Raw genomic sequence first — 27,608 nt, forward strand, 5'->3', positions numbered from 1 at the left:
CCCCCCCCCCCCCCCCCCCTAAGGAAATCCGTGGCATAGGTGTCCAAGTTGGTGGTAGCAACGGGCACAAAATACGGTACAAAAGGCCACCCTTCTCCCCTCTGCTGTCCGTCCTCCCTTTGGCTTTCTTTTCCCCCCTCTCTCCCTCTCTCGAAGCACACTTATAAGAGTGCAACCCAACCCACTTTTTCATTTTTCTTTCTTCCACACTCTCCATCTATCCATCCATCCATCCATCACTGAACCAAGCAACCAAGTACACATTCATTGCACACCAACAAGCCCATCAACGACCATTCTCAAGAAGGTATCGGCGGGGATGATGGACCCCCCACCCGAGGAGATGCATGAATTGCATCGCATCTACACCCCTTCCGGCTCCAGCTCGTCTGCCTCCTCCATTTCCTCCTCCATGTCCTCCTCCGTGTCCTCCTCCGACCTGAACTCCAACGACATTGACATGAACAACCTCGAGCATAACAACATGAAAAAGCACGACGACAGTTTGGACCCGCCGCCAAGTTACAGCCCGTATCCCCCACCCCCTCAGACCAATTCTTCTTCCTCTCCCTCTCCTGCTCCTTCGAGTAGCAGTTCTCCTTCTTCTTCTCCTCCTCCCCCTCCCCTGACTAGTCCCCCTCCCTCAACCAATTCTTCTCCTTCTTCTCCTTCTACTTCTTCTTCTCCTCCTCCTGCATCAGCGGCAGCAGCTACCTCTACTGCTGCTAGTGGTAGTGGTAGTGGTAATACCCACCCCGCCGAGCCCGAGCATCGTCCTGCTCCCCAGTCATCTTCTTTCTCTCGGCAGAACTTGGCCACCGCCCTCTTCGGCTTTCTTCTCCTCCTGGTATTTGGATACCTCCTCATTGCGTATGTGGTGATTCCGGGGTGGAAGGAGGTGGTAGGGAAAGGGAAGGGGGGGATCGAGGAGGCCAAGATGAGGGGTGCACATGGTGCACATGGTTCGAGTGAGGTGAGTTACACATCCCCTTACCTACCTCTACCACCTGATAATAATGAAATGGGAAGGAGATACTAACATGACAAAGGCACAACCCCAATTCGACATGGACCAAAATAGTAGCACCGTACAAGTTCTTCCAATGGAACTTCGTTCTCTCAAATCAGCAGCAGCAGACGATAAAAACAACAACGATAACAAACTGAACGCGCGCGGCATGACCCCCACTCAGACAGACAAAACCTACCATGTCTCCAACAGACATGTAGTCCCGCAGTTGACGGGCACCGCAGTCCCCAAGGGAATCAGTGCCGAGGAACTAGTCAGTTACAAGCCGGCAGATTGGATGCAGGCAGCCAGTGGGTTTGAGGTTGTTCACCAGGATGGGGATACCACAACTTCCTCTTCTAACGATGGCGGATCAGCAGCAGCAGCCCTGAGAAGAAAAAGTCTTCAAGCGGGTGGTGTTGCTCGTTTGCGTCGTCGTAATCATCGTCGTGCTGCCCCTGAGCAGCCAGCAGCTGATGACATGGAACCAACAAAGTTGAAGCAACAAGATAAATTGTTCCAGCTTGGATCGGGTGGTTGGCTGACTTTGACTCCCACTGCTGCTGCTTCCCCTACTGGTGGAGGTCCGTCCGAGTCCGAGTCCGATCACCACCAGCAGCATCACGGTCTCGATAGCGACCTTAAGAAAAAGAAAGAAGAAGAAGAAGAGGCCAGCGAGCCGCGTGAAGAAATGGTGGAAGTTACCAAGACCAGGGTCAGAAGAACCATCCACCCAAAGATTCCGGTGCCAATCTCCGCTTTGCATCCCTCTACCTCTACTGCTGCTGCGGTGGACGATGTTTCCATGGACGGTGGAAGGCTGGGGCTGTTAACTACATGGCATGATCATTTGCTTGTTGTTCCTCCTTCCTTGACACCGGCAGCAACAGCAACAGCAAAGCCCGAGTCATCGTCATCGTCACCGGAGCAGCAACAGCAGCAGCAGCAGCAGCAGCAGCAGCAGCAGCAGAAAAAGTCACAAGCCATGGAGGATGCAGCAGCGCTACGGTTTGGACAGACTACCTCTATGGATGCACGTGATCAGCTTGTCAAGAGGGGTGGTGAGTCCTGGACTAAACCGAGGATCCCGATACCTGTAACTGTGAGTACCAAGGATGGGGCGGCGGCGGGGGCGGAGTCTACTCCTACTGCTGCCAATAGGGAGTCTACTACCTCCAAGAAGAGTTCTGTTGTTGCGGGTAATTTGGGAGGGGTAGGGGAGAAGTATGGGACAGGAGCACAAGCAGCGAAGGGAGGATTGCACGCAGATAACTCGAAGATGATGCAGAAGGGGGGCCAAGGTGTACCTCTTGCGGATGGGAGGGGGGTGAGTTCTTTCTCTTCGTTTTCCCCTTGCCCTTCTCTCCTTTTGTTTCTGCTTCTTCCTCTTCCCCTTTCTTCCTTCACCTTTTTTTTTTTTTTTTTTTTTTTTTTTGGCCCTTTCTTTTCCATGCATTTGCGTTCCCTTTTAATTGGGGAAGAAGAAGAAGAGGTTACTAACAAGTCATGCAACAAACAAACAGACCTACTATCCCCCTTACAGCAACAACAACAACAATAACAACAACTTTGTTCGCCGTCGTGATCGCGACCAGCAGTACCACGGCTGGCCTACACTCACACCCCTACCACCACAAGGGAAAAGTAGCACCAGCAGTAGCCGCGCAGGCGCAGGCGGCGGTGGCGGCGAGTGGGTGGTGGGAAATACACCACGAAGTAGTGGTGGTGGCATCCACACTCTCGGAGGTCCGGGCCGTTATTCTGCAGCTACTGCAGCTGCAGCTACTCGTCGCCCAGCGGTGACGGCGGCGACGGCGTCTGCTGTTACTCACGCTGGTACAGTAGTAGCTGCTGGTGGTGGTCATCAGTTGTATGGTGGTGCTGGTGCTGCCCCTGCTGAGTCGTCTTCTTCTTCTTCTTCTGCAAGTAAGCATGCTGCTGAGATGGTGATTCACAAGAACAACAAGCACACACCTCGACACGCCGCCGCCGCCGCTTCGTCGGCCTCTGCTGCCTCTGCTCCTTCTGCCTCTGGCACTGGCACTGCCATTTCTTCCACTGCGGCTTTGTCGCAGTCGCAGCAGCGCGGTGCTGGCCGTCTTGAGTACTGGCGATATGAAAAGAGCGAGGAGCGGGAGGAGGAGGAGGAGGAGGAAGACAGTAGCACCATTAAAGCCACTGCTGCTCCTACTACTACTGGTAACATCAAGAGTAAAGGTAAAGGAAAGGGCCACCAGGGACATGGACATGGAAGTTTCCACGCGCGCCGCTCCTCGCGACCTGCTGCACCTGTCGTAGGCGTCACTCATCATCATCTTGACTCGTGGGCAAACAACAACGGCGATGACGAGGTTGAGTATGGCAGCAACGCACTCATGAAACTCCCTCGCTCGGGTGTTGTTGAGACGGGCGGTCTGAGCACCACCACTGAAGAAGACACCACTGAAGGCTCCAACGCCGCCGGCGACGGGTCTTTGGATGAGGAAGAGGAGTCCGAGGATCAATCTCATCGCTTGTCGTCGTCGGAGTCACCTGAGGAAGTGGAGGAGGTTCATCACCACCGCGGTGGTGACTACAAGGCTTTGATTTCTTTGCATTATCCGAATCAAAAGGTCAAGGAATGGTGGAATCATTTAATCCGGGGACGGATTGGGGGCGGTGGGATTGATCATCATCATCGAAAGGGGCTGAAAGGTAGGGAGAAGAGGATGGTGAAGGAGACTGACACGACGGACACGGCGACAGTGGTGGGTTGTGACGAGAAGAAGAAAAAGAAGGGGATGAAGTGTGGTCTGGAGATTGTCGTCTCCAAGACGTCTGCGAACGGCAGCTCCGTCACAGCCACGGCTTCATTGACAGTCAAGGCCTCGCCCAAGTGGTGGACTCCTCATCCCCATTTGAAGACCACGAGCGCCGCCTCTGCTGCGTCTGCCTCTGCCGCCTCCGCTGCCTCTATCCTCTCCGCCACTCCCACTCCTGCCACCCCCTCTTTCTCTCCCAGCCCAACAACTCCCACTCCCACTCCCACTCTCACCCTCATTGCTGCTGCTGCTCCTCTCGCCGGCGGCGCCGGCGCCAACACCAAATTACCCGGAACTACCCTCATTTCCTCCTCCCTCCCCGCCGCCGAAAACAACAGTAACCTTCCAGGGACTCCCACCACCCTTCGCAACAACACCCCCAATCCCAACCCCAACAACCCCAACGCCCCAAAACCCCAATTCCCCCAAAAGAAAAACCGCGCCGTCCCACCCGACTACAACGACCCCCACCGCGAAGACATCGTCGTCCCAGGCATTCTGGAAATCCACCTCACCCCCGAGGAAGCCAAGCCGGAGATCATGAACGCCAAGTACGACTACTGGGAGTTTATCGCGCCGCCCGATCTTTACTATGTCTCGGACCAGGATTCGCCTATGAATCCGTACGGGCGGGGCGAGAGGAGGAGGAGGCTGGTGGACACTACTAGAGGTACCTTAACTTCGACCGTGGAAGACAACAACAAAAGAGCGGAGGACGATGTAGGAAGAGAAGGAAGGGAGGAAAGAGGAAGGGAAGTAAGGGGACATGAAAGGGAAGAAAGAGGAGAAAGAGAAGAAAGAGGAGGAGAAGAAGAAGCAGGGGCAGGGGTAGGGAAAAAAACATGAAAGGAGAGCAGCTGCGCAAGCACAATGAGAGGGATGAAGATCATTGGGTGTGATGATTGTTCCTAGAACGGGAGGTCGGACGGGGCGGTGGATGTAGCGGGGGTGTAAAAGAGGAGGGGCAGGGGCAGGATGGGTTGAGGATTGAAGGGTGTGTGATATTTGGTTCCTGGCGGAGGTGGAGGGGTATCCTGAGAGGGGGGTTATAGGATTGTGATGTTGTGATGGGAGGGGGAGGGGGAGGGGGTAGGTGGTAGTAAAAATCGCTTGTACAAGTTTGTATGTCTTTTGGTAGTGAACCTGCACAAGAGACTTTTACTGGCACCTGGGGGAAAGAGGGGAAGGGAGAAAGGGGGAGAAGGGGTGAAGGGGAGAAGGGGGGAAGGAGTGGACGTTTCTTGTCGTTCCCTTTGTCTGGAGTTTGGAGTTGATCTTATTGAGGGAGGGAGGTAGGTTGGTGAGGTGTCGGTAGAGTATGCGAGGAGGGACAAGAAACGAAATGCAAGAAAAAAAACACATGGACGAGGATTTTTGCGGGACTTTGCTATGGCGTTTTTGATTCTTTTCACGGAGTCGAGGAATTTGAAAATAGGAAGCGAAAATGGAAAGCGATGAAGGTGCAAGATTAGGTATGAACGGGAGAGGATGAAGAAAGGGGGATATATGATGGAAATGTCAGAAAATTCAGTAGAAGAAAAAAAGGAGAGACGGAGGAGGAAGAAGGGGAGGAGAAGGGGGGGTTTGCACGACCTGTTACTACAGTCAAATCAGTCAATGTGATATTCCATCTCAAGATTGTCGAGGTGGTCAAGAAACGATATGGGACCTAATTGAGCTGGTGTTAGAGCAGAGGGTAGGTAGAGAATGTAAAGGTTTCTGTGTGAATCTAGGTACCTACGAATCTGATACGTCATGATGTGAAACCTTGTACTACTTGTACGTATGTGATATATTTGAGGTCTTGCAAAAGAACGAGGACGGTTTTCCAAGTGTTCCGCGTCTTGGGAAGGTACACTACCTAGCGTAGATATATTGTGTGATCGTGGCCGTGGACATCGAGCATCGGCGACCGGAGATGTGTCTGCGCAAGTCGCAACTTGTGATGTTGGCGAGGACAGAGACAAGCAAAGACCGTGCTGGCATGATCTGTTGCTGGATAAGTCGGGTAGGTAGTTTTGCAAAGCGGAGATGGTTTGTCTAGCAAAATTTCTGGTCGTCGGCGACTGGAGTTGGATGTTGTTGTTGGATGTTGAACCAGGACGTTGACCGATGTCGATGTCGAGGGAGGTCGGCAGGTTGGATTGTTGGAAGGTCGGGAGGTCGGGAGGTGCCACGGACACCGGAGCGGGGCCAACATAAGCGATGCACTGACAATTCGATAGCGTGAGGTCTCCCCCATTCCTCTTCGATATGAGACGTGACCTCTGCATTTGAAGCTGCCTGATAAGTCGATTTCAATGTGAGAACAGTTTTAATATAAACCAGCACATTGAAGTCTTACGAAGCATCTCATTTAGTCTCCTAACGCTGTTTCCGCGATGTTAGCGGAATTGATGCGGCTGAGAACTGTCAGGGGATATTGTTAGTGGAATGTTCCGCCTTCCCATTGCGCGGCCACTCCACTGCGAGCGTCCGGGCTGATATCGGATCTACTTTGTTGGTGAAAGACACTTTGGCTTACAACGAGTAACCATCAAAGTCGGCAGATTATCAAAGCTACAGTCGATAGACTGAACCTATTGAATATTGTGCGGCTTGTTTGTTGATCATATTCAGGATCAAAGAATTGAAAAACGACGGGTACTGCAAGTGTCAAATGTCGCTTTTGTTAGCGGCCGCTGTACGCTAAGCTTCCTTTGCGTTCATTCCCTGTCCTCCTCCCAGTTCTCCTAGCTATCTAACATGTCTTGATTCGACCTCCAATCGCCTTGACATGAACAGAACGGAGAGATTAGACAGTTAATGATATGGCGTTTAGTTTAGCAAATATCCAAACATAGATACCTACTCAATGAAATATGAATGGCTTGGAAAACTGCCTCTACAGTACAGGTCCTAATTCAGACCGGACTCTGAACAGATAAAAGGGTAACATAATCCATCCTTGATCCCTCTGGTCCATCTCCCCATTTGCTCCCCAATCCCTTCCGTCTGTAATTCTCACTTCCAACTTTGTGAAATTCCTGAAGCTTTCCCAGCTGGAAATCCCAGAGTTCCCATGTTCTTGGACTGAGGTACATATGTAAGGTAGGTAGCTGTACGCAGTTACACGTACATATGCAGTGTAGTGCACGCATTAGTGTCCTTCCAGAGTTCCAATACCATGCCGTACCAAGGCTGGTCAGCCTATTTTTAGGTGACCTGGGGTTACACCCACCCACCCGCACTTGTGATTCCGAACTTCAGAGATCCCCAGACTTGGCGAGAGTGTGGTTGGGTCCTTTGGGGGTCGAACTGGTAGGCAGAGGATGGACGGCCTTGAGAGCTTTTTGGACGTCTATCAATGTGAGCTGAAAGCGGAGCCAAGAAGACGGGGTTTATATGGAATTATTGGGTGATATGGAAAGCAAAGCGGAGGAAGTCTTTGCTTGACTGGAGACATCTGTTCACGAACCCGTCGTTGACTTCACGGGTGTTCGCTTTCGTCACGCAAGTTTCCATGGGTCACCGATCGAGATGATCATAAACCTCATGCCCGTCCCAAAAGCCAAAGCATGGAAATACATGAACGGCAAGCCCGAAGCCACGAAAGCGGCTGAACACTCAAGCCCGCAAAAACCGACGACCACGTTTGATGATAGCGGCCAGCTACTTACAAGCAAAACGATGAAGGCCTGGAAGAGTCTTTCAATTATTCTACGGCTCATGCTATGGTCAGCCCTCGTGGCCATTACATCCATGTTTCCGTATGTGAGTTTGTATTCATCACCCAATCACGAGCGTCGTAGCCCGTCCCATTTACCCGGCTTGTAATACACTGGAACACCATCACATTCCTTTCCTTTTCTTGTTCGATGTTCCATGTTCTATTCCGCCTTTGATATTGTGGATGTTGCCTCAGACATCATCCATTCGGTACCAGGTATCACACAAGTTTCGATCCAGGTTCATTTAAGTTGAATGCGGAACGTAACGACACTGTCAACTGGCCCTTTGTAGGTACTTAACAGTTTCCAAAAATTGCATTCACGTTGCACTCTGATGACCATAAAGACATGTCAACATAAATGTCGAATAAAGGAAGAAAGCTTGACTTTCAAGAAACCCGGATCACCGACCGCCGAACGTCTGCCCAACCAACACGAGGCCGTACGACAACGGACTGTACTTCTGACACAATTTCTGGCATCCCACCTACTTTCCGTCCTTTACATATTTCACAATCTTAGATACCGCCGCACTATTATTGAACGGGAAAAGCAGACAGAGATAGATGCCTTTGTCAATGGGTAGGTATGAAGATGTGAGAGAAGACTTGACCACTAGAGCAACGTCAAGGCTCGTGCCAGTGATGCCGATTGTCACTGTGCTGGATTCAAACTGCATGTCCCGCTGAGTTGGGACTAGACGTTGGGCGTCGAGGGAATACTTGAATGATTCGGCTCTTGTCAAACACATCGATTCTGTACTCCCGTCAGTCCACAACCATCCAGTCAAAAACACAACAGAGATTGACCCAAGATCACCACAGTCCTTCAACACTTACGATATTAACCACCACAAACCCCAACCTCAACAAAATGCCGACCCTTTGTCTTCTCCTCCTCCTCCTCTTCTCCACCATATTTACGTCTCCCGCCTTCTCCTCAGCCATCAACCTCCCTTCTTCTCACCAATCTCTCTCCTCCAACTCCTCCGACTCCTCCGAAACGACAACAACCACCACCTCCACCGCTCCCACATCACCACTCGACAACACAAGGGGCATCATCCCAACCCCACCCACCATCCCCTCCCATCCTCCTGGAACCGACCCCTCCTACGAATCCACCGACATCCACCTCGACTCCCCAACCCAAACCTCCAGCTCCGAACCCAGCTCCGAACCCAGCTCCTTCCAACCCAGCGAGATTTTTCCCCCTCCTCCCTCCGCCCCTGTACCACTACCCTAACCGCCACCACCAGCACCAACAATAACCGCCCATGCCCCCCACCCAACTGGGACGGCACCTTGACTTCCTACCCATCCACCACCACGCTACTCAAACCCATCAACTGCCATGGGTGCATGTACGTAAGTGTCACCAAGGAGTGGGCGGTCGGATGTCCGAATCAGCATGTTAGTGCTACTGTGTTAGCGACGACGGCGAGCACGACGTGGAGGGAGGTGTGTGAGGGGTTTGCTATGCCGACCTTCATGCCTACGGGTACACTTTGACGTCGGGACTTACCTACTTTGACGTCGGGACTTACCTACCTACCTACTTTGACGCCGGGAAGGAGTGCAGGGGAGGGGAGGGGGGTTTGAGATGAGGGGGGCATGGGTGGGAGGGGGGCATGAGAGCTAACCAAAGCTTGGAGGTAAAGGGGGAAGAGGGGGTGTTGAGTGATGGCCGGCAGAGGTGTGGGGATTTGATGTGTGGCCATCGATGTGATGAAGGACGGCGTGCACTGGGGACAGGATTGTTGACTGGACTGCTGAAAAGGTTGAAAGGACAAGGACATGAACAAGAAGAAGTAAAGGTTGGAGATAAGGTCGGGTATGCACGGCTTGTAGGTTGGTGTTACCTAGGTAAGGACAGTGATAGCATCGCAGAGACACAGAAGGAAATCGGGTATTGGATTGGATGTGACGTCGACGTTCCACGGCTTACAGTCGAGCGAGCCTGACGGAAGGTTACCTACCTACCTAGGTTTCATTTGTGGAACTCCTCCAGAGTCCAGAGTGATGCCTCAGTAGAGGTATTTCCGGACAGCCTTACAGGACTCTTGGGATGATCCTATCTCTTGCCTGTATGTATAAGGGTAGCCGAGCCGCCCGCGGTCGCAAGTACTGAATGCAGCGTTGAAAGCGGGATCACCTCCCCCGTCTTGATGGTCGGTACCCTCTAGTGTGTGGAGGAGGTAGGTATCTTGAAGCAACCGACAATCGCCACCACCTTCTCCTCGCCTCGTCAACAGCCCGGTCTGTGAATTTGCTTAGTTTAGACTAAAAACCCGTCTACATGTTGTAAAGATCATTATAGCGTGGGTCCCAAACGTAAATTACATCCCAGTGTTCCCGTCCCTCAAACCAGTCTGATGGAAGAAAAGGCACAAAGGGCTGCATAGTATTAGGATCGATGTAGGCACCAGCGTGCCTGTAGTCCCTGGTCCACTGTTCCTCGCATATGGCGTCATTTTCGACCGTGTTCACCATCAGCGCTGGAAACAAGTCAAGTCAAGTCAAGTAGGGGATTTCAACTTGATTGAGTGGATCAAGTAGAGAATCGTACTTACTTACTTGCTTACTTGATTAAGTTAATTAAGTCGTAAAATCGTGATTTTGAGTGCTTTTGAACGCTGCTTTTATTCTCTTCTTATATATAACCTCCCTAGAGCTTCTCTCCCTTTACCTTATCTTTATCCTTATTTCTACCCTCCTTCTTATCGTCGTCATCGTTATTATTGTCGTCGATAATTAGTTATTTCTATCAAGGTTGCTAGATAGTTAAAACTTTACAGTCTTAATAAGGTTAATAGATTTAGCTACTAGATTCTATTTTTAGTTCGTAATAGTTAATTCAGTACTATTAAAAGAGCGTTTATAGTTATTTACTATTGAGGGTATAGAGTAGAGATTAAATGTTATATATAATAAGCGGAGGTAAATATTTTTATTTACCCTCTATTATACTAAAGGATTATTAACCATATATATTTTGCCATTAATGTAATAGTCTAATTTATCCTCTTGCTTTAGTTTTGAAAGGAGGGTATTATAGAAATTGTAGTCGATAAACTAGTCCTTATTAGCCTGCCTTGCTTATTAATTATTAGTATTAGCTAGCGGGTTATTGATTAGTTAGTTAATATAATTAATATTGTATATAATTGTAAATATGCTAATAATATTTTTATACTCCTTATTATTAAAATACTTCGCTACTTATCTAAATTAGTAAATAGGGTAAAGGCTAGTACAAATTTATTAAGTAGGGTTCTCCTCTATTAAATCCTTATATTTTCCTAGCTTTTTAATAACCCTATTAAGTATTAGACTGATATATTCTATACCTTCATTAGTTATATCGTTTTCATAGTTAATAAGAGGAGGCGTATTATTTTGAATTACTATAAAGAATAATAAAGGGTTTAATTGGGAGGTGGAAGTACGCGTGTGACATTATGGTTGAGTATTGATTATAATATTAGATTTTAGGATATTAGGGCCCTCAAAGGTATTAAAAGCGAGTTTACTACTAAATTGAGTACGCTTCTCTTTAAGTATTTTAATAAGGCAGTAAAGATTAGGGATAATAATTGAAGAGAGTAGTCTATAAGTTTTAAACTTCTTACTAAGATTCTTGAAATAATATATTATATTTATAATAGAGGTAAGAATCCCTTAATTGTTATTATTAACTAATCTTCCTTAGGAAATCGCTTCAAAATATTAGGATAATTAATAGTCTTATTAATATAATAGTCAATATACTTCTTTAATTTCTAAGCGTACTATATTATATGGTAATTTAAATTCTAGTGAATCATATTATTAAAAATTATATTAATAGTTCGAGAGTGCTCATCTTTATTTATATATAGATTTAAAGAGGTAGGGAGGTTATTATTGATATTAGAGTAATAACTAAACTAAATAATCTTTTGAAATTTAGCGCGCCGTTAGAGGCTTTGGCAGATGAATTATATAATATTATAAAGTTTGCTAATTAGTCCCTATTAGTGCTACTCCCGGATAATAGTATCCTTTGATATAGTAAATAAGTAAGTAAATAAATTATTAATTTTGGAGAGGATAAATTATTTAGGCTTTATTACTGCCTTTACTCCTAAATTTAAAATATAACTAAAGTATCTAAGGTAATAATAAAGTAGTTTACCCTCTACCTCCCCCTATAAGAATATAGGGGATAATCCTTTAATAATATAGGTAATATAGTGATCGTTAGAATCGATATTATTGTACTAGAAGTAACCAACTTCCTCTATTTTGATTTCGTACGTATTTAGAATGCGGAAAATAATAGTAATAATATTCTTATTACTATAATTGCTGTATATTTTAAATAAATCTATAAAATTGTTTTTAAGTATTTTAGTAGTTTTAATATAATAAAAGAAGATCGAGAAGATGGTAAGGCTATTGGGAGAGGTTTAGAATTAAAAGAGATATGCTTTTGAAAGTGGGATTTAGTAAAACGAGTTTTAAAATATTTGAAATAATACGTATATTTATTCTTAATTTAAACCCTTAGTATATAATGTAATTCTAATAGTAATTTGTTAATTATATTACAGTTTATTAATAATAAGAGGGATTGAAATATTTTATTTTTAATAAATAGGAAGGGGAATTGCGTGTTAATTATTATATTTACTACTAATTTGAGAAAAGTTTTACTAACTAGTTTAATAATAAGGGTATTTAATGAAGTAAGTTATTTAGCAACCGATTTTACCTTTTTAAATTTTGGTTAGCTTGTAGCATTATTGCTAAAAGGCTCTTTAATAGAATAAGTGCAGCGGAGGTAAATGAAGGCCGAGGTAGTAGTAAATAAAGAGTAGATTTTTTAGTAAAAATTATAGTACTAGTAATTGTTAAATTCGTTATTACTTGATATTTTAATTAAGTATATATTATATTCGCTAATTTAGGAAGTTCTTTTGGAATGTTTAATTAGTTAGTTTTCTAAAATATATTATTCCCTATTCTAAGTTATTTTAAGTATATTGCTAATATTCTTAAGTAAGTTATTAGGATAGATAGTTTCCATAATTTCGATTTATTACGCAAGGGGGATATAGCGTTTCCTTTTGAGGATATCGATCGTAGTAACAAAGGTGGACATATTATTGAGAGAGACGTTCAGTATAATAATTGTAATAGAGGAGGTTTTATAATTTTTAACAATGGGTATTTTAGTAACGAATAGCGAGGGCGTTAATAATATTAAGTAGAGGTTAGTATTGGTTCGCGATAAAGGAGGGGATAAGGGGGAGGAGTTTAATAGGTATTGTGAGCGATTTAATTAGATTGAGTGATTGATTTAAATAGTTGGCGATATAATTTTAAAATATTATTAGAATTATAGCAGTTTAAAATACTAAAAATTTCGAAATGGGGGGGGTCTGAGCGCTAGGTAACTAGGCTGGCACCTGTGTATGGCCTTGGCAGTTGGGGGTGGCCCGATGGTTACTATTATTATGGGTTGAGATTTATAGGTTTTATTTACTTAAACACTAATTCTAAGATTCTACTAGTCAGTTAAGTAAAGTTAAGTAAGTTAGGGATCCCTATTTACTTACTTGAGTAGTAGGGAGACCTTGATTTACTTACTTGAACTTACTTATTTACTTGAACTTGGCTTGGCAACTTGACTTATCTCCAGCGCTGTTCACTATCCGACCACCACCGTCATTATTCGGATCAATGAGCCAGAACTGGTCTTTGTCGCACGGGACACAGCATTGTTCATACGTGGCTTCCCAATCGCTAGCTCCGCGGGGGGCCTAGACAAAACGGCGAAAATCTCTTTTGCATTGATGACTTTCCCCAAGACTATGGATTCATGGGGGTATCACCCCTCCCCGAGACTCTGTCCCGCGCGGATTTCCATCGCTTGAAGTCCCAAAATGGGATGCAAAGTATAGGAAAGGAGTGTCCCCGGTGTCGACCACGTCCACATCGAAATTGACCCAGATGTAACGCGATTCCGCCTGCAGACCTCCCAGCTCCAGCCGGTCCTCAGGTGTCTCGCATCTCGCCGTTTCCGAGGCTGATACCACAGCGGGTGGGTGACTGAAGGCCTTTTGATAGAATCGGTATCTTCCCTTGGTCACGGAGCTGAGGTGGCTCCGGGCCTCTCGACAGGCTTGTAAAGGTGCAGGCACGGGGGTGGATGACCGCGAACGAAGGGGACCGAGCCTTGAATGGTTGTATTTGGCTTTGACATCGTTGCTAACGTCCTCCCACTCGTGGGAGATACGGACGTCAACCGTGCGAGGCTCGATAGTTAGTTCCCATATCCGGGACCGAATTTCCCACGGGAGATGGGGGAAGAGGTGGAAGGAAGTGGCCATGGTAGGTATGGTTAGGGCTGCTGTTGATATTTCTGGAAGTATGGAGTTTCTGATGGCCGCACCGAGCTTTTATTGTTGTTGATGTTGTAAATCTTTGGCGTAGACAGGAATCTGGAACAAGTGGCCATGGAAAATCATGTGGTGTTGAGTCTTACATAAGACCTCGATGAATGGTGAGATGATGGAGCCGAGTTGCCCGAACAGGCTTAGGGTCATGGTCAGGGGAGTTTGGTAGTGTACGCGTATATCTGCACTCAGCTCTATACGCCTCAGATTGAGGAGACCCATGAAGAGAATGTTGGAGACTGGGACGGGTAACCTTGGCGGCATACCGCGCGGATTATCGTGGACAAAAAGGGTAGTTGGGCGTCGGTCAAGGAGACGGAGGGAAATCAGATATAGGAATTGATGTGGCATCTGGCAATTGGAAGCGGAGTGATGATTGATGATGGTGACGTGGCTAGTCAGGATCCAACCTCGTGGATAGCAATCTGTCCAAATGTGATTTTGTTGAGAGAAGATTGACTACGATCAACTGTTCAACTTACTGTCACCCTGAGAGCGTCGGTAAGGAATGTGCTTTCACGACATAGGCCGTAACGAAATGAGCGGTGATTGTGTTGTGGGATTGATGGTGAAGGAAGAGACGTGTCGGGGAGAGAACTGGAAGCGGGATATCGAAATAATCGGACGTGGCCAACCGGAGTAGCTTGCAGACAGTTGTCCATCAAATGGTGGCAGGCGCTGACATATTCCATGGGCTCCAGTGTCCTTTGTACCTGCTTGACTTCCACTTTGGCAAGGCTGAGAACCGAAACAACCTGAATACCTGAGACGGAAGATGGCAAGTACTACAGAGCCATTGTGCCTATCCAATTCTGTGCCTCCTCGCATGATAATCCATTTGGGATTCCGCAAGTTACTATGATTGTGTCGAAGCCGGGATAAATACGTATGCTGAAGTTCCCAACCACATCGCCACATCGAAGAGGGCATCAACAACAACAGTGTGTGGACATGATCTTGTTCCCCCGAATATATATGAGGCTCCAGGGAGAGCTGGTAGAGATGTAGGCAGCGAGAAGACGTTCCGGCAGAGCCTCAAACGTAAGCCCTCTCAAACGACTTCAAAACAGCAACGAGGCACGTTGACACTCATCCATGGTCCCTCGCTAGTTGCCCGCCTGCCTCCCCTTGTCCTTTCTCTTCAAACCTTGAAAGTCGACCCAATCTCCCCACTCTTCACATTACTGAACTTGACCTCTGTCCAGCTCGCATCTCTCTGGATATCATCTGCATGCCCTTCCTCTGGCAGACACGGGCCCCTTTCTGTCCCAGGCTGTGTCTCCGGATCAGCACCGGAAGGGAACGTCCCATCCAACCACTTCATCGCGCTTCCCGCATCATGCCACACGCTGAAAACCAGAACCATGCCCCGATGCAGCGCCTCGCCCATCTGTCGCAGTCCGCCCTGGTTGGCAAACGCGTTGACTCCTCCAAAGATCTGCTTGTTCTTGGCGCAATAATCGTCGGTGATGGTATCGCTCGTTGAATCGAACCCAGGCACGACGATGGTGGAAGTGCTGATCAGTTTGCCATCCTGGAGGTACAGCCGCTTAATGGCCGACAATTCCTTCTCCCCGGCGCTCGTCGTGTTGCTGAAGAACTGAGTGACCACGGTGAAAGGGCGCGTGGTGTCGACTTTGTTGCCCTCGCCGCGACCGTAGTAAGGGTGGTCACCGAGGCGGTAGGGGTTGTAGTCGCAGCCGTCCTTGTCGCAGACGGATTGGTACTTGTCGGTATGACCGCAGAGAGCGCCGGAGCACTTGTAGAGCGCAGTGACGTTGCAGGGATGAGGAGTGAAGGCGGTGGCGCGGGAATTGGCTTCCCAGATGTCCATTTCGTTGCAGCAGGCGCCGCAAGATTCGAGGTTGGCCTGGATGTGGGTTAGGACTAGGACCAAGCGAGCCTGTCTTGCGGGAGGCACTGAGGATAAAAGCAGAAAAGGAGAACATACCTCGCCGTTGATGAAGGCTGGAGTAGGGCACTGGGCATCACAGTAGCCCGTGCCATAGCTTGCGCCGGCTGGGTTCAGCGAGCTCTTGCCTCCGTTGGCGAGCATCTCACTGAAGTAAAGAGCTCCATTGGTGCCACATGGGAGCTTGCTGACGTCCACATCAAAGGTAAACTCTTTGTCTAGGAGCGAGAACATGTCGTAGGTCGTCCCGTTGGCAAGGAGGTAGACTCGCGGGGAAACAAGACTGGTGGTCCCATCGGTCCGGTTGACAAAGAGGTTCAGGGTAAGCTCGCTACCATTGGTGTGAATCCCAGATCCAGTGTAGTCGACGCCCTCGAGGTTACAGTTGGCAGCACATGTCTCGGCGTCGGGACATACGGCTGGGTTGAGACCGTTGGTCTTGCAGTTGGTGTAGTCGTCCGTGTGTACCCATCTGTAGTCAGAGTCGAGGACCAAGGATGTGTCCTTCTGGATACAGCCGTCGGAAACAGTACACGCCCATGTTGGAAGTTTGGGATGAACTTCGGGTGTCAGTTTGCCTGGCTGTTGAGCGGACACGGCGGTGACCAGTAAGGCCGACAAGAGAATCCTTCGTGACATGATCTTGGGGCAGGAACAGAACAAAGCTCCCTTTGCTTGAGATGGAAGACATGTCGGAGAAGCACATGGCGAGGCCGGTTTATATCGCAAACGCGGACTTTTAGAGGATGTTTCCAATCTTCTTCATCTTGGCCCTTTGCGATCCCTCATGTTTCTTTCACGCGAATATGCCGACAAAGACGCCGACAGTCGGCAGCAGAGACCCGGTACCGATGTGCTGCCATAGTATCCCGCTGCTCTGTATCCCGTCCTACTCTCAATGTATTCCTTGGCGTACAATAGTTATCGCGGTCGTATTCCATTTATGGCACCGCGGGTTCCTGGAGGATTGACCCCCCGATTTTTGGGTGATGATTGCCATGTTTGGTTCTCGGGTGGATAAATCGGAGGATAAAAGCAAACGGGATACTTGCTGCCGTGAGCCGTCCTGGAACCAGTCAAGCCGTCTTTATGCTAATTGCCTTATGCGTGCGGAGCGAATGACTCTTGATTCTGGAGCGCCATTCTTTGAAAGCTATGGTTCAACGTCGTGCCAAGCTGTCAAAGTTGGGAAAATGTGATGATGCGGGGAAAGAAGATCCGGGTTTGAGCCCCGAGGACGGAGATCATTCTACTTGCGGGGGAGCCTGAACGGCGCCAGGTGGGGCCGTGTCCGCCCTGGAAGCGGAACTTTCAAGCCTCACTTTCTCCAACCGTCTACCGTCAGCCACAAAGTACGTACCTGTGGCGCTTACAGTTCGAAATCCCATAAGCGATTACGTTATCACCGCTTTCCCAACTTGGCTCTGGTCGTCGGCGAAGACTCACCAATTCCGATGTTTACCATTGACATCATCATACAACTACAAAACACGGCGACTTTTTGAACAGCCAACTGTTGGCATTTTACATGATTCAAAACCAACAATAACACTCCCGATCGCCCATTTTGCCGCCCATCAATCACAAACAGACCCGCCGGAACCAATGTCGCAACAACAGCTCTCCCGGCTCCTCCCTCTGCCGGACGAAGACCTCAAGCAGGTCCTAGATTACGCCTCGACGCTCTCCAAGACCGAAGCCATTGACCACTTTACAAACCTCCTTGGTGACTCTCCTGCCGTCATCGACTTTATTTCTACTTTCAACGCACGTCGCGCCGACCCAAAAGCGCCGCCAGCCCCGTCTTCTGCCGCCCGAACACCGTCAGCACCCAGCTCAGCACAGAACTCGGCTCCCAATTCAGATATCGATCGAGTCCCGAAGCCCCAGCGCAAACCAAAGAAGAAGCAGGGACCATTACAAGCCCAACCTTCTCGTCAAGTCACAAATTTTGCTCTCGCGCCCGGGACGAAGGCTTACAACAAGAAGGATGCGGATCTCGAATACATCTCGGCCAGGTCCAAGCCGACAACACCATCGAACGAGCAAGCCGGAGGGCCGAGCAAACCGCCACCACCGCCCAAATCTACTGCACAACCCGCCCAGCCGACCCCAAAACTACCACCATCCGCCCATGGCACATTGATCTCCGACTTGGGCAAACCAAAGCCCAAATCAAATCCCGTTTCCCGCACCTCGACACCCGGCCCAAGCAGCAACGGCAAGAACAACGCCACCAAGATTTCCATCGCCGGCGGTACTCCCATGCACGGCGCCTCCACCGCCCTCTCCGACCTCGACGACGCCATCCGCCAACTCGAAATCACCACCAACCCCACACACACCTCCAACTCATCCTCAGGCATCGCCTCTCGTCGGTGCAACTGCGTCGCGGCGCGCCATCCTTTGCTCGCTGCGGCACCCAACTGCCTCAACTGCGGCAAAGTCATTTGCGTCAAAGAAGGTCTAGGCCCCTGCACCTTCTGCAGCCACCCTTTGCTCTCCCCCTCCGAGATCCAACAAATGATCAAAGAACTCAAAGCCGAGCGCGGCCGCGAGAAAATGGCTGCCGACCGCGCAGCCAACAAGAAGGCTGATGTAGGCGGTGTCCCGAAACCATTTGCTCGACCGAGGGGGTACGGTGATGAGTACGAGGATGCGCCTACGTTGCAGGAAGCGGCGGCGAAACAACAAGCTCAACAGGCGCAAGCAACACAATCAGCAAAGCAAAGAGCTATCGAGCAGCGCGACAAGCTGTTGAACTTCCAAGCTGAAAACGCGCAAAGAACGACGGTCAGAGACGAAGCGGCGGACTTTGATGTCACGGCAATGGGAGGAAGCATGTGGGCTTCCCCTGAAGAAAGGGCGCTGGCGCTCAAGAAGCAGCAGAAGCTGATGAGGGAGATGGAGTGGAATGCTCGCCCAGAGTATGAAAAGAGGCAGCAGGTGGTTAGTATTGATTTGGTGGGCAAGAAGGTGCTTAGGAAAGTGACCAAGGTGGAGAGACCTGTCACTCCAGATTCTGAACCCGACGAAAATGCTGGGCCCGGGGAGTATCATGTTGCGTCGTCGAGGACGAGTGGTGGTGGTGCGTTTAGCAAGAATCCCTTGTTGGGAGGCATGATTAAGCCTGTTTATGAACCACCGGCAGATTTGAAAGAAAAGGGGGCCGCCGAGTTGGAAGGGAGGAGGGATAAGAGTACAAGGTGGAGGAGGGTGCAGGATGATCGGGATGATAACGAGGCCGTCATTTTGGATGGGGGCATTTATGGAAGGAGTCAGGAAGTAGCGACGGATGCGATGGGGGGTGGGGATGATGAGCCTGCTTGAGGGGGAGCTGGTAGTCTTCTATGGAGACATAGGTAGTTAGAGTATTAAGATGATATATTTTGCAGTTGACAGCCTGGTGGTTGTGATACCTGGTGATGTCTTGAATGACATGAGGACCTGTCTTGGGCAGGCCAGCAGAGAACCTCAAGCCAAGAGACAGACAAGCATGGCTTATGATAAGAGCTTCCGTCGCGATAAGAGCTTTCCCTTGATTCTACCCAAGTACAAAGTGGAAGTGGAATGCTCCACCCCGTTATCAATCAGCCTTACCATCAAGGTCCTCACCTCGGCTTGAGTCGGCATTCTTGTCGTGAGATGTACCTCTTATCGCGGCTCATACGCCGTCTACCTAGTCTAGCAGGTGTGTGGTCGACGCATGATGTTGCCCTAGGTACTATTGTACTCAGTGGCTACAGTCTTCAATGTCGTCATTGCTCATCGAGGCTTTGCGGCGGCTGTGATCATGGGTTTTTTTTTTTTTTTTCTTTGGCGCGTCATGAGCACAACTAGGCCTTGAGGTCTTGAGCGACTCCCGTCCTGAGGGAGCTGTCTCGAGATGAGTGATGAGATGGAGGTAAGAGATAAGAGCTCCCTACGGTGACTGAAGAGCTCCCCTCCTTGTCTAATGTGTTTCCCGCCCGGAATCATCAGCCTTACGGTTCGCCCTATGATCATTCATTTCCAGTCATCACATCTCACCGTCACTGTCGACAAACAGCCTGACCCGTCCGCCCTGCGTGATGTCACACTACTCGTCTGCCTGCCTCCGGTGACGGGAGGGGCCATCCGGGTCTAGTGAGGGGAGGACCTAGAGGTAGGCAGACACCTTGCTTCGCCCGTACGTACTGAAACAGGCGAGACAAATTGTAACATTCCAGAAGCACGAGTCACAATCTGTAACCGCACACTAGACTAGTTGTAGAGAGGTGTAATGTGGTGTGGTGTGTACCCCCATCTTAGGTCAACAAGAGTTCAGCCCAGTTCGTCATCCGTCCCCTGAAAATGGAATGGCTTCCAGGTGGTGGGTAGGTGATTGGCACGGGAGGAAAAGGAAACATGGAAATTGACAACATGAATGGAAACCCCGCGTGCTCCTCGTCATTTTTGGATGAAGCAGCAGAACGAAGGAGCTACAAGAGAAGAAGTGGAAGCTGGGAAAGAAAGCTGGGCATCTGCAACGATTCCTCCTTGCCCACCGCTCCAACGTTACTTGGCGTAGTACTTGTAGGTAGGTGGTCACTGGACTGGACCAGTGATTCGGGACAGCTTCCACCTCCAGCTTCCAATCTTCCAACAAGAACGAAGGAACATCATCTTGCGAGCTTCTGCTTGATTCAGTTTTCCAAAGTGGAAGCTCCAACAACGAAACGACGAGGAACCAGTGTTCATCCAATCACAGCTCAATGATAAGAAAAGGCGGAGCCCCACGTGTCTGCATTCTTCCTGTGCAGTGCACCTGAAGAAAATGCGGGGTGGGCATTGATAGCAGCCAGGCCAACAGCTGAAGCTCGGCAGGGGCCCCGGGGGGGGGCGGTCATCGAGGGGCAGAGACCAGAGACCAGAGACACCATCAGTCATGAGATTGGATAAGAAAGTCAACAAGTGGCCAATGGGGCGGTGAGGAGTGCCTGATTATGTATAGATAGGCTGAAGACGGGTTTACCTGTCATATACCGGTGCCAAGGGATTGGAGAAAGTGCAGTGCAGTGGTGATACGACGGAAAGCGGTTTGAGGCGGATGTACAGTACCTTTGGTGGGGTAGCGGGGGTTTCTTTCATCTTCTCGAATGGAAAGCGAAGGGGAGATCTGGGAACAATGAACAGATGAAGTCCATTTCGGTGATGGGAGGACAGAGGACAGAGGGGAGCAAAGCAGATAGAGGTAAGATGGATTGGATGGATGAAAACACCAGCACGAAGGAAAGGAAGTCAGAATAAGCATTCATGAGGTGTATCCCCAGCTTCCCTTGTGAATCTCCACGGCGGGAGATCAGAGGTCAACAGCGCAGTAGCGTGTCACTGCACCTTCCTTCGTCGGGTCTCACTGCGAGCACTCTCCACTAACAAAAGCTTGGAATCACCACTTCTGACCCTTTGTGACCTTTTGGAGGGGTGTGAATGGTGGTTGCAGGGAAGCACAAGGGGAGGATGGGCCGATGACCAGTGGAACCCTATTCCTCCATCGATTCTTCCAGGTTGATCCAAGGATGGAAAGAGAAGCTCATGCGGATAATCCGAGACTTTCACGTCGTGTGTCTTTTGTTTCTGACATTCCGCCTCGGTCACGGATGATGAGATTGCTATCACGAAACAGAAATACACACACACCGCAAAAACACAAACACATCAGATCATGATTGGACCGATCACCGGCCCTTCTTTCAGTCGTGTTCCAAATTCATCCCACTCGAACAATTCAAGCAGCCAAGCCACTCTCCATCAAACGATGGGTTCAAAGGAAACACGCTCTATGTAGTGTACGCCCTCGATGCCTCGGGGGTAAACGGGGCCTCGGAGGCAACCGAATGGCCAATGCGCGGGCAATACGGATACAAGGTGGTGGTCGTGAAATGGGGACGTAGGGGGGAGGAAAAGCAACCATGTTCAGTTCAGACACAAGTGACCCGCCTGGATTATGGACTCGATGCTATTGTTAGAGGTACACATCTTTTGTCGGTATCGTATCTTTTGCGGTTCGTATCAGGTCACCTAGTCCCATCAAGATGGACCCCGCTACCTCATCATAGCTACCTCATACCTCTACACCCTACACCGCGCCAAATAGCTACACACTAGAAAAAGTCTAGACCCAAGGCAAACGCAGTGACATGTTCGGATGGGATCGGATGGTAACGTGAAAGTCACGGGCGGGCAGCACCATGTTGGTTTCCAGACCGCACCGCAGCATGGGCACACACTGCTGGCTGGCTGACTGCGCCGCAACCGTGAAGGGAAGCGAGCGAGTTTCCTTATCTTTGACCCGTTCCCGTCGCCAGGAACGCGCGCGTCCTTTTTTCTCTCTCACCTCTTCTATCTCTCCCTTCCATTCCGTTTTCTCTTTGTTCTCCATCACCACTCAGTCTTTGTGAACACGTTCAGCGTTGGGACGTGATTGTTTTTTTCGTCTTGCGACTGCGACTTGCGACTTGCGACTGCTGCTGCTGCTGCTACGTGCTAGCGAGGTGTTGGGACTTTTGCGACATCATACATACCATTACCATTACAGACCTAATACTTACACAACTCACACACCACAATGGTTCGTCACCGCCGCTATCAAAACCACCACTGCTTCTTCTTCTGGATTCCAGTTCAGACCTTGAAACCACACAATCGAGAACAAACAGGTTAACAGATGGCTTCACAACAGGCTACCAAGGAGTCCTTCGCGTCCAATGCGGCCATCTTGGCCAAGTTCCGCGATCTCGACCAGCACGGCAAGAGTGCGTTTATGTCCGCCTTTGTGGTGTTGTTATACCATACTAAACACTGACATTTGACGTCAAAATAGTCATGGCCGAGTACATCTGGATTGATTCTGAGGGTATTTATTTTTCCACCCGATTGTCAAAAGAAAAGAATGGCAAATTGACAGGCAATCTTTCAAACTTACAGGCAACACCCGCTCAAAGTCTCGCGTACGTCTCATCTTATCGCCACCCTGCTCGGGATCAGACCACCACCACCCATCTCCCGTCACCACCGCAGCAATTGGGATTTGCGCAATCACCAAGAGGAATTGACCAAAGGGGAAATCAACACTAACTTTTCCATTATGAACAGACGCTCGATGAAAAGCCAGAGGGCTACAAGCCCGAGGAGCTCCCCATCTGGAACTTTGACGGTAGCTCAACAGGCCAGGCTCCTGGTGACAACTCGGATGTTTACCTGTAAGTCATTATGCGCTTGATGATGATGAAACTGGCGTGTCAATCACTGACCACCACCATCACTTTACAGGAAGCCAGTCGCCGTCTACCCCGATCCTTTCCGCCCTCCCAACAGTAAGCCACCAGCCCATCTTGCAATTTGCACGTCGTCTTGTTGCTAACTGTACATGTAGACATTCTTGTCCTCGCCGAATGCTGGGATGCCGACGGTACCCCCAACAAGTACAACCACCGCCACGAGTGCGCCAAGCTCATGGAGCTTCACGCCAAGCACGAGCCTTGGTTCGGTCTCGAGCAAGAATACACCCTTCTCGATTTGAATGATCGTCCCTACGGCTGGCCTCAGAACGGTATGCCTTTCCCATCGGCTCATCCATGCCAATGTTCAGACACACACTAACAACATGCAGGCTACCCCGCCCCGCAAGGTCCTTACTACTGCGGCGTTGGCGCCGGCAAGGTGGTGATGCGCGACATTGTCGAAGCGCACTACCGCGCCTGCCTGTACTCCGGCATCAAGATCTCGGGTACCAACGCCGAAGTTATGCCTGCCCAATGGGAGTTTCAAGTCGGCCCCTGCGTCGGCATCGAGATGGGCGACCAGCTCTGGCTCGCCCGTTTCTTGTTGCACCGCGTAGCTGAGGAGTTCGCCGTCAAGGTGTCGCTCGATCCCAAGCCCATCCCTGGCGACTGGAACGGTGCCGGTCTACACAGCAACTTTTCGACAGTCGAAATGAGGAAGGAAGGTGGCATGAAGCAGATCGAGGCGGCCATCAAGAAGTTGGAGGGAAGGCACAAGGAGCATATTGCTGGTGAGTTTGCCCGATCATTGGAGTGGAATGTGTCGATGGTTAATGCAGGGAAACAGTCTACGGCGAAGGCAACGAGAAGCGCCTCACCGGTCGTCACGAGACGGGTGCCATCGACACCTTCACCTACGGCGTGGCCAACCGTGGCGCGTCCATCCGTATCCCTCGCGAGTGCGCCGCCAAGGGCTACGGTTACTTTGAGGATCGTCGTCCTGCTTCCAACGCGGATCCTTATCTCATTACTGGCATCATCAGTACGTTTTTCTCTCTTCTTACTACCCTCTTTCTGTCCTATACTTCACAGCCAGGTACTGACTTTATACTTCTCCACTTAGTGGAAACCTGCTTCGGCGCGGTTGACGATACGGTTGAGGCCTAGAAGGCGTGTCCCTCCAAGACAAGACAGTCAGACGTTCGAAGATATGAGAGGCAAGGAGAGTTACAGTTCCGGGATACAGCACGGACGGATGAAGATGGATGATATGAGGGCAATGATGGATCAGGGACGATGATGATGATGATTGAAACGAGAAGGAGAAGGATGACGACGATCCGTGGCTATGGGTGGCTTGGAGTCAATTGAACCTGCAATGCTTTATTGTCTTTAACAGCGTAGGTCTGGATGGATGGAATGGAGAACAAAGAAAGTTAAACTCATACAAGGTCGTTGACCGTTTGACAAATGGTTAACAACTTCAGCGGCACCCTGATACTGTAATGGACCAAGCACCACAAGGTTGAAGCCATGGCAAAGACAGACCAAATGTCGAGTTTTATAGCGACAGAAATGAACATGGAAGAGATACTTGATAGACGCAGATCGGCGATAATGCCGAGACGGGACGGGACCCCCACGCCCTCCCGCACCCGCCAGGGTTAACGGACCCCATAAAACCCCGGGAAGGATGACGCGAGATAGCGCCAGACTAACCCCGCATCGCACTACGGGGATGCCGCTGTCGCCGGGGTGTCTTCCGTCTTGAAGATTGGTAATCATTCGTCGTCCTTGAATTCCATTAACAATTCCGTGTCCGTCTCCGATTCAACTTCATCCAGTGAGCAACAACATTAACATCAACACAACACCACGGCCACACCAAAAACACCACAACAACCTCACAATGACGCTCATCAAATTCTCCTCCCTCGACAACGAAAGAAAAACGAACCCAACCCTCAAAGGCCACAAACTCGTCTTCATCACTCCCTGGGAACCAAACACAGACTACATCGACTCTCTCCAGAAACAGTTTCCCGACTTGGTCATCGAATGCCACAAATCCGAATGGAGGGCCCCCGGAACCGGAGCAGGGGAGTCTCCCTTCCCCATCGAACAGTGGAAAGACGTCACCATCGCCTTGACTTTTACCTATCTCCCGCAACCCAAAGATGCGCCCAAGCTGCAGTATGTCCAGCTAATCAGCGCCGGAGCGAACCATATCTTGGATCATCCGCTTTTCAAAGAGACCGAGGTCGAGTTTTGTACTGCTAATGGTGTTCATGGGTTTGTTTTTCCCTTTCCCCCCTTTTTCCCTTTTTTCCCTTTCTTTTCCCTTCTCCAACCCGTGACTACCCACTAACCAGACATGCGGTGCGGCGGGACAGCCCCCAAATCTCCGAATGGCTCCTCCTCACCTATCTTGCCTTCAACCACCACCTCCCCCACTACCTCTCCCTACAACAACAAGCCCACTGGTCCCGCGACAAGTCCGATTCCATCCAGGACGCCACCGCCAAAACCGTCGGTATCCTCGGCTACGGCGCCATCGGTAGGCAAACTGCCCGTCTCGCCGTCGCCATGGGCATGAACGTCCACGCTTTCACGTTGCACCCGCGCCCGACGCCCGAATCGCGCAAAGACCGAAGCTGGGCCCCCTCCGGGATGGGTGATCCGGAGGGTATCTTTCCCTCTAAATGGTTTTCTGGTTCCTCCAAAGAGGACCTACACACCTTTTTACGCAGCGGGTTAGATCTCCTGGTGGTTTCCACCCCTTTGACGCCAGGGACGAAGCACTTGTTGGGTAAAGAGGAGTTTGCACTTCTTTATGAGGCTTCTCCTACTGTTAAGGTTGTGGATGAAGAGACGGGAAAACTGGAGGAAAGGGGGAGGACGTTTGTTAGTAATATTGCGAGGGGCCCGGTGGTGGATACGGATGAACTGATTGAGGCGTTGGAAAAGGGGTGGATTAGAGGTGCGGCGCTGGATGTTACGGACCCGGAGCCACTGCCGGATGGACATAGGCTTTGGAAGACGAAAAACGTGATTGTTACGCCGCATGTGAGTGGGGCGAGTACGAGGTATAATGAAAGGGTGTTGGCGATTCTGGAGGAGAATCTGGGGAGGGTGGGGAGGGGGGAGAGGTTGGTTAATGGGGTTAGTAGGCGGGAGGGGTATTGATGCTGATGGAGAGGAGGGATAACTTAAAGGGGTGTTGGATGGTTCCTTTGCGAGGGAGTTGGACAGATGGGAGTTATGGAGGTGATGTTTGTTAGATCTTAGATGGCCGGCAGGAGAATATGAAAGAGGTTGTGGTCGTGACCGGTGGCTCCCGTCGCTACCTGGTGTTTGCGTGTGCTCGTGTGATTTTGCATGCAGGTAAACACTGACTCTTTTCAGGCAAAGAGAAAACAAGAAAGATCTGTGTTTGCTAGCCCAAGCAGTGCCCCTGTAACTTGAGATCTTCTGCGCGAATGTTGATCTGATCCAAGTCTGGCCTTGCCAAGGTATGCTCCTTCCATCCTTCGGTCCTTCTCTTTACCGCAAGTGCTAACCGTTTCACGGCCTTGCTGTCACCGGGAGTATAGCTCACCATAAGAAGAAGAATGATAGGATCGATGACTGCCCTGCCTGTTGTCTAACGTCGACTGCCACAGTCTTCATCGAGGGAGCTCACTCTTCACCACCCATCCCATGCATGCTCCTCCGTTCAACACTCAGCGCCCGCTCTTCACCGACTAAAGAGGTCGACGACTGTAACCAAGTCCAACTCTTTAAATGACGAGAAAACTTGCCGTCTATCCTCGCAAATGTGCTCTTCTTTCCATACCCTTACTGCCAAAAAGCATGTTCTTTCCTTTAAACTGGGGACACCTAGACGATTTCCTGCAGCCACCGCTCTTGGCTCTCGTCAACTTCAGACGGAGCATGTGGTAGTCCCGAAAACAGCTTTGGCACCTATAAGACGACTGGTTTCCGCGGGCGAGATGAACGATTTCTTTCGGTCCAGATCGGTACCGCTGTTTTATCCCCTTTGTCTTTTACTTCAAAGCCCACAAATCTACAGCGCTTCCTTCTCAGTCCCTTCCTTCTTCGAGCTTACAGGATACATCTACATCACGACATTACCGCTTTTCCATCTTCTTTTCCCTTCAAACCGACTACGCACCACTCGCGCGCTTCGCCAGCAACTTTTCCAAATGAACTCCATGGCGGAGCCACTTTCGAAGTACCAACCGTCTCTGAATTGGTATCGCTTCCGATTTGGGATGGTGCGCATTGCGCGCCAAACTCTAGGCCGAACTCTAGGCCGAACTCCTCATCCTCATGACCAAAAATGGCCGGCAACAGTAACGCCAGCATCAACAGCAACAACAACAGCTGGAACAGCAACAGCTGGAACAGCAACAGCTGGAACAGCAACAGCTGGAACAACAGCAGCTGGAACAACAGCAGCTGGAACAACAGCAGCTGGGACAACAGCAGCT

At 49.8% G+C, this 27,608-nt stretch overlaps 8 protein-coding genes across 8 annotated transcripts; 5 read left to right on the top strand and 3 right to left on the bottom strand.

The window, feature by feature from the left end:
* Nucleotides 1–319: 319 nt before the first annotated feature.
* On the top strand, nucleotides 320–4,656 carry NEUTE1DRAFT_120645 (uncharacterized protein; the record flags this gene model as incomplete). Its single annotated transcript, XM_009850676.1, has 4 exons — nucleotides 320–973; nucleotides 1,050–2,336; nucleotides 2,533–2,850; nucleotides 2,968–4,656. The coding sequence occupies 4 exons, from the start codon at nucleotides 320–322 to the stop codon at nucleotides 4,654–4,656; spliced, it is 3,948 nt and encodes a 1,315-aa protein (XP_009848978.1).
* Nucleotides 4,657–8,393: 3,737 nt separating this feature from the next.
* NEUTE1DRAFT_135741 (uncharacterized protein) lies at nucleotides 8,394–8,765 on the top strand (the record flags this gene model as incomplete). Its single annotated transcript, XM_009850677.1, has 1 exon — nucleotides 8,394–8,765. One exon carries the CDS (start codon nucleotides 8,394–8,396, stop codon nucleotides 8,763–8,765), a length of 372 nt encoding a protein of 123 aa, XP_009848979.1.
* A 781-nt stretch (nucleotides 8,766–9,546) lies between these two features.
* On the bottom strand, nucleotides 9,547–10,252 carry NEUTE1DRAFT_108242 (uncharacterized protein; the record flags this gene model as incomplete). The annotated part of the gene is made up of 4 exons (XM_009850678.1): nucleotides 9,547–9,780; nucleotides 9,863–10,017; nucleotides 10,093–10,103; nucleotides 10,209–10,252. 4 exons carry the CDS (start codon nucleotides 10,250–10,252, stop codon nucleotides 9,547–9,549), a joined length of 444 nt encoding a protein of 147 aa, XP_009848980.1.
* Nucleotides 10,253–13,383: 3,131 nt separating this feature from the next.
* On the bottom strand, nucleotides 13,384–13,896 carry NEUTE1DRAFT_39715 (uncharacterized protein; the record flags this gene model as incomplete). The annotated part of the gene is made up of 2 exons (XM_009850510.1): nucleotides 13,384–13,533; nucleotides 13,603–13,896. 2 exons carry the CDS (start codon nucleotides 13,894–13,896, stop codon nucleotides 13,384–13,386), a joined length of 444 nt encoding a protein of 147 aa, XP_009848812.1.
* A 1,207-nt stretch (nucleotides 13,897–15,103) lies between these two features.
* On the bottom strand, nucleotides 15,104–16,513 carry NEUTE1DRAFT_78015 (endoglucanase EG-1 precursor; the record flags this gene model as incomplete). Its single annotated transcript, XM_009850679.1, has 2 exons — nucleotides 15,104–15,832; nucleotides 15,914–16,513. The coding sequence occupies 2 exons, from the start codon at nucleotides 16,511–16,513 to the stop codon at nucleotides 15,104–15,106; spliced, it is 1,329 nt and encodes a 442-aa protein (XP_009848981.1).
* An 844-nt stretch (nucleotides 16,514–17,357) lies between these two features.
* Nucleotides 17,358–19,204, top strand: NEUTE1DRAFT_128259 (uncharacterized protein; the record flags this gene model as incomplete). The annotated part of the gene is made up of 1 exon (XM_009850680.1): nucleotides 17,358–19,204. The coding sequence occupies one exon, from the start codon at nucleotides 17,480–17,482 to the stop codon at nucleotides 19,202–19,204; it is 1,725 nt and encodes a 574-aa protein (XP_009848982.1).
* A 3,045-nt stretch (nucleotides 19,205–22,249) lies between these two features.
* NEUTE1DRAFT_116219 (glutamine synthetase) lies at nucleotides 22,250–24,700 on the top strand (the record flags this gene model as incomplete). The annotated part of the gene is made up of 10 exons (XM_009850681.1): nucleotides 22,250–22,463; nucleotides 22,575–22,647; nucleotides 22,716–22,748; nucleotides 22,820–22,842; nucleotides 22,988–23,094; nucleotides 23,165–23,208; nucleotides 23,268–23,444; nucleotides 23,505–23,906; nucleotides 23,963–24,157; nucleotides 24,239–24,700. 10 exons carry the CDS (start codon nucleotides 22,461–22,463, stop codon nucleotides 24,280–24,282), a joined length of 1,101 nt encoding a protein of 366 aa, XP_009848983.1.
* Nucleotides 24,701–25,024: 324 nt separating this feature from the next.
* NEUTE1DRAFT_78026 (uncharacterized protein) lies at nucleotides 25,025–26,440 on the top strand (the record flags this gene model as incomplete). Its single annotated transcript, XM_009850682.1, has 2 exons — nucleotides 25,025–25,407; nucleotides 25,509–26,440. 2 exons carry the CDS (start codon nucleotides 25,025–25,027, stop codon nucleotides 26,299–26,301), a joined length of 1,176 nt encoding a protein of 391 aa, XP_009848984.1.
* Between the last annotated feature and the right edge of the window lie 1,168 nt (nucleotides 26,441–27,608).

This window comes from Neurospora tetrasperma (genome assembly GCF_000213175.1).
Source record: "Neurospora tetrasperma FGSC 2508 unplaced genomic scaffold NEUTE1scaffold_2, whole genome shotgun sequence".
Lineage (NCBI taxonomy): Eukaryota > Fungi > Ascomycota > Sordariomycetes > Sordariales > Sordariaceae > Neurospora > Neurospora tetrasperma.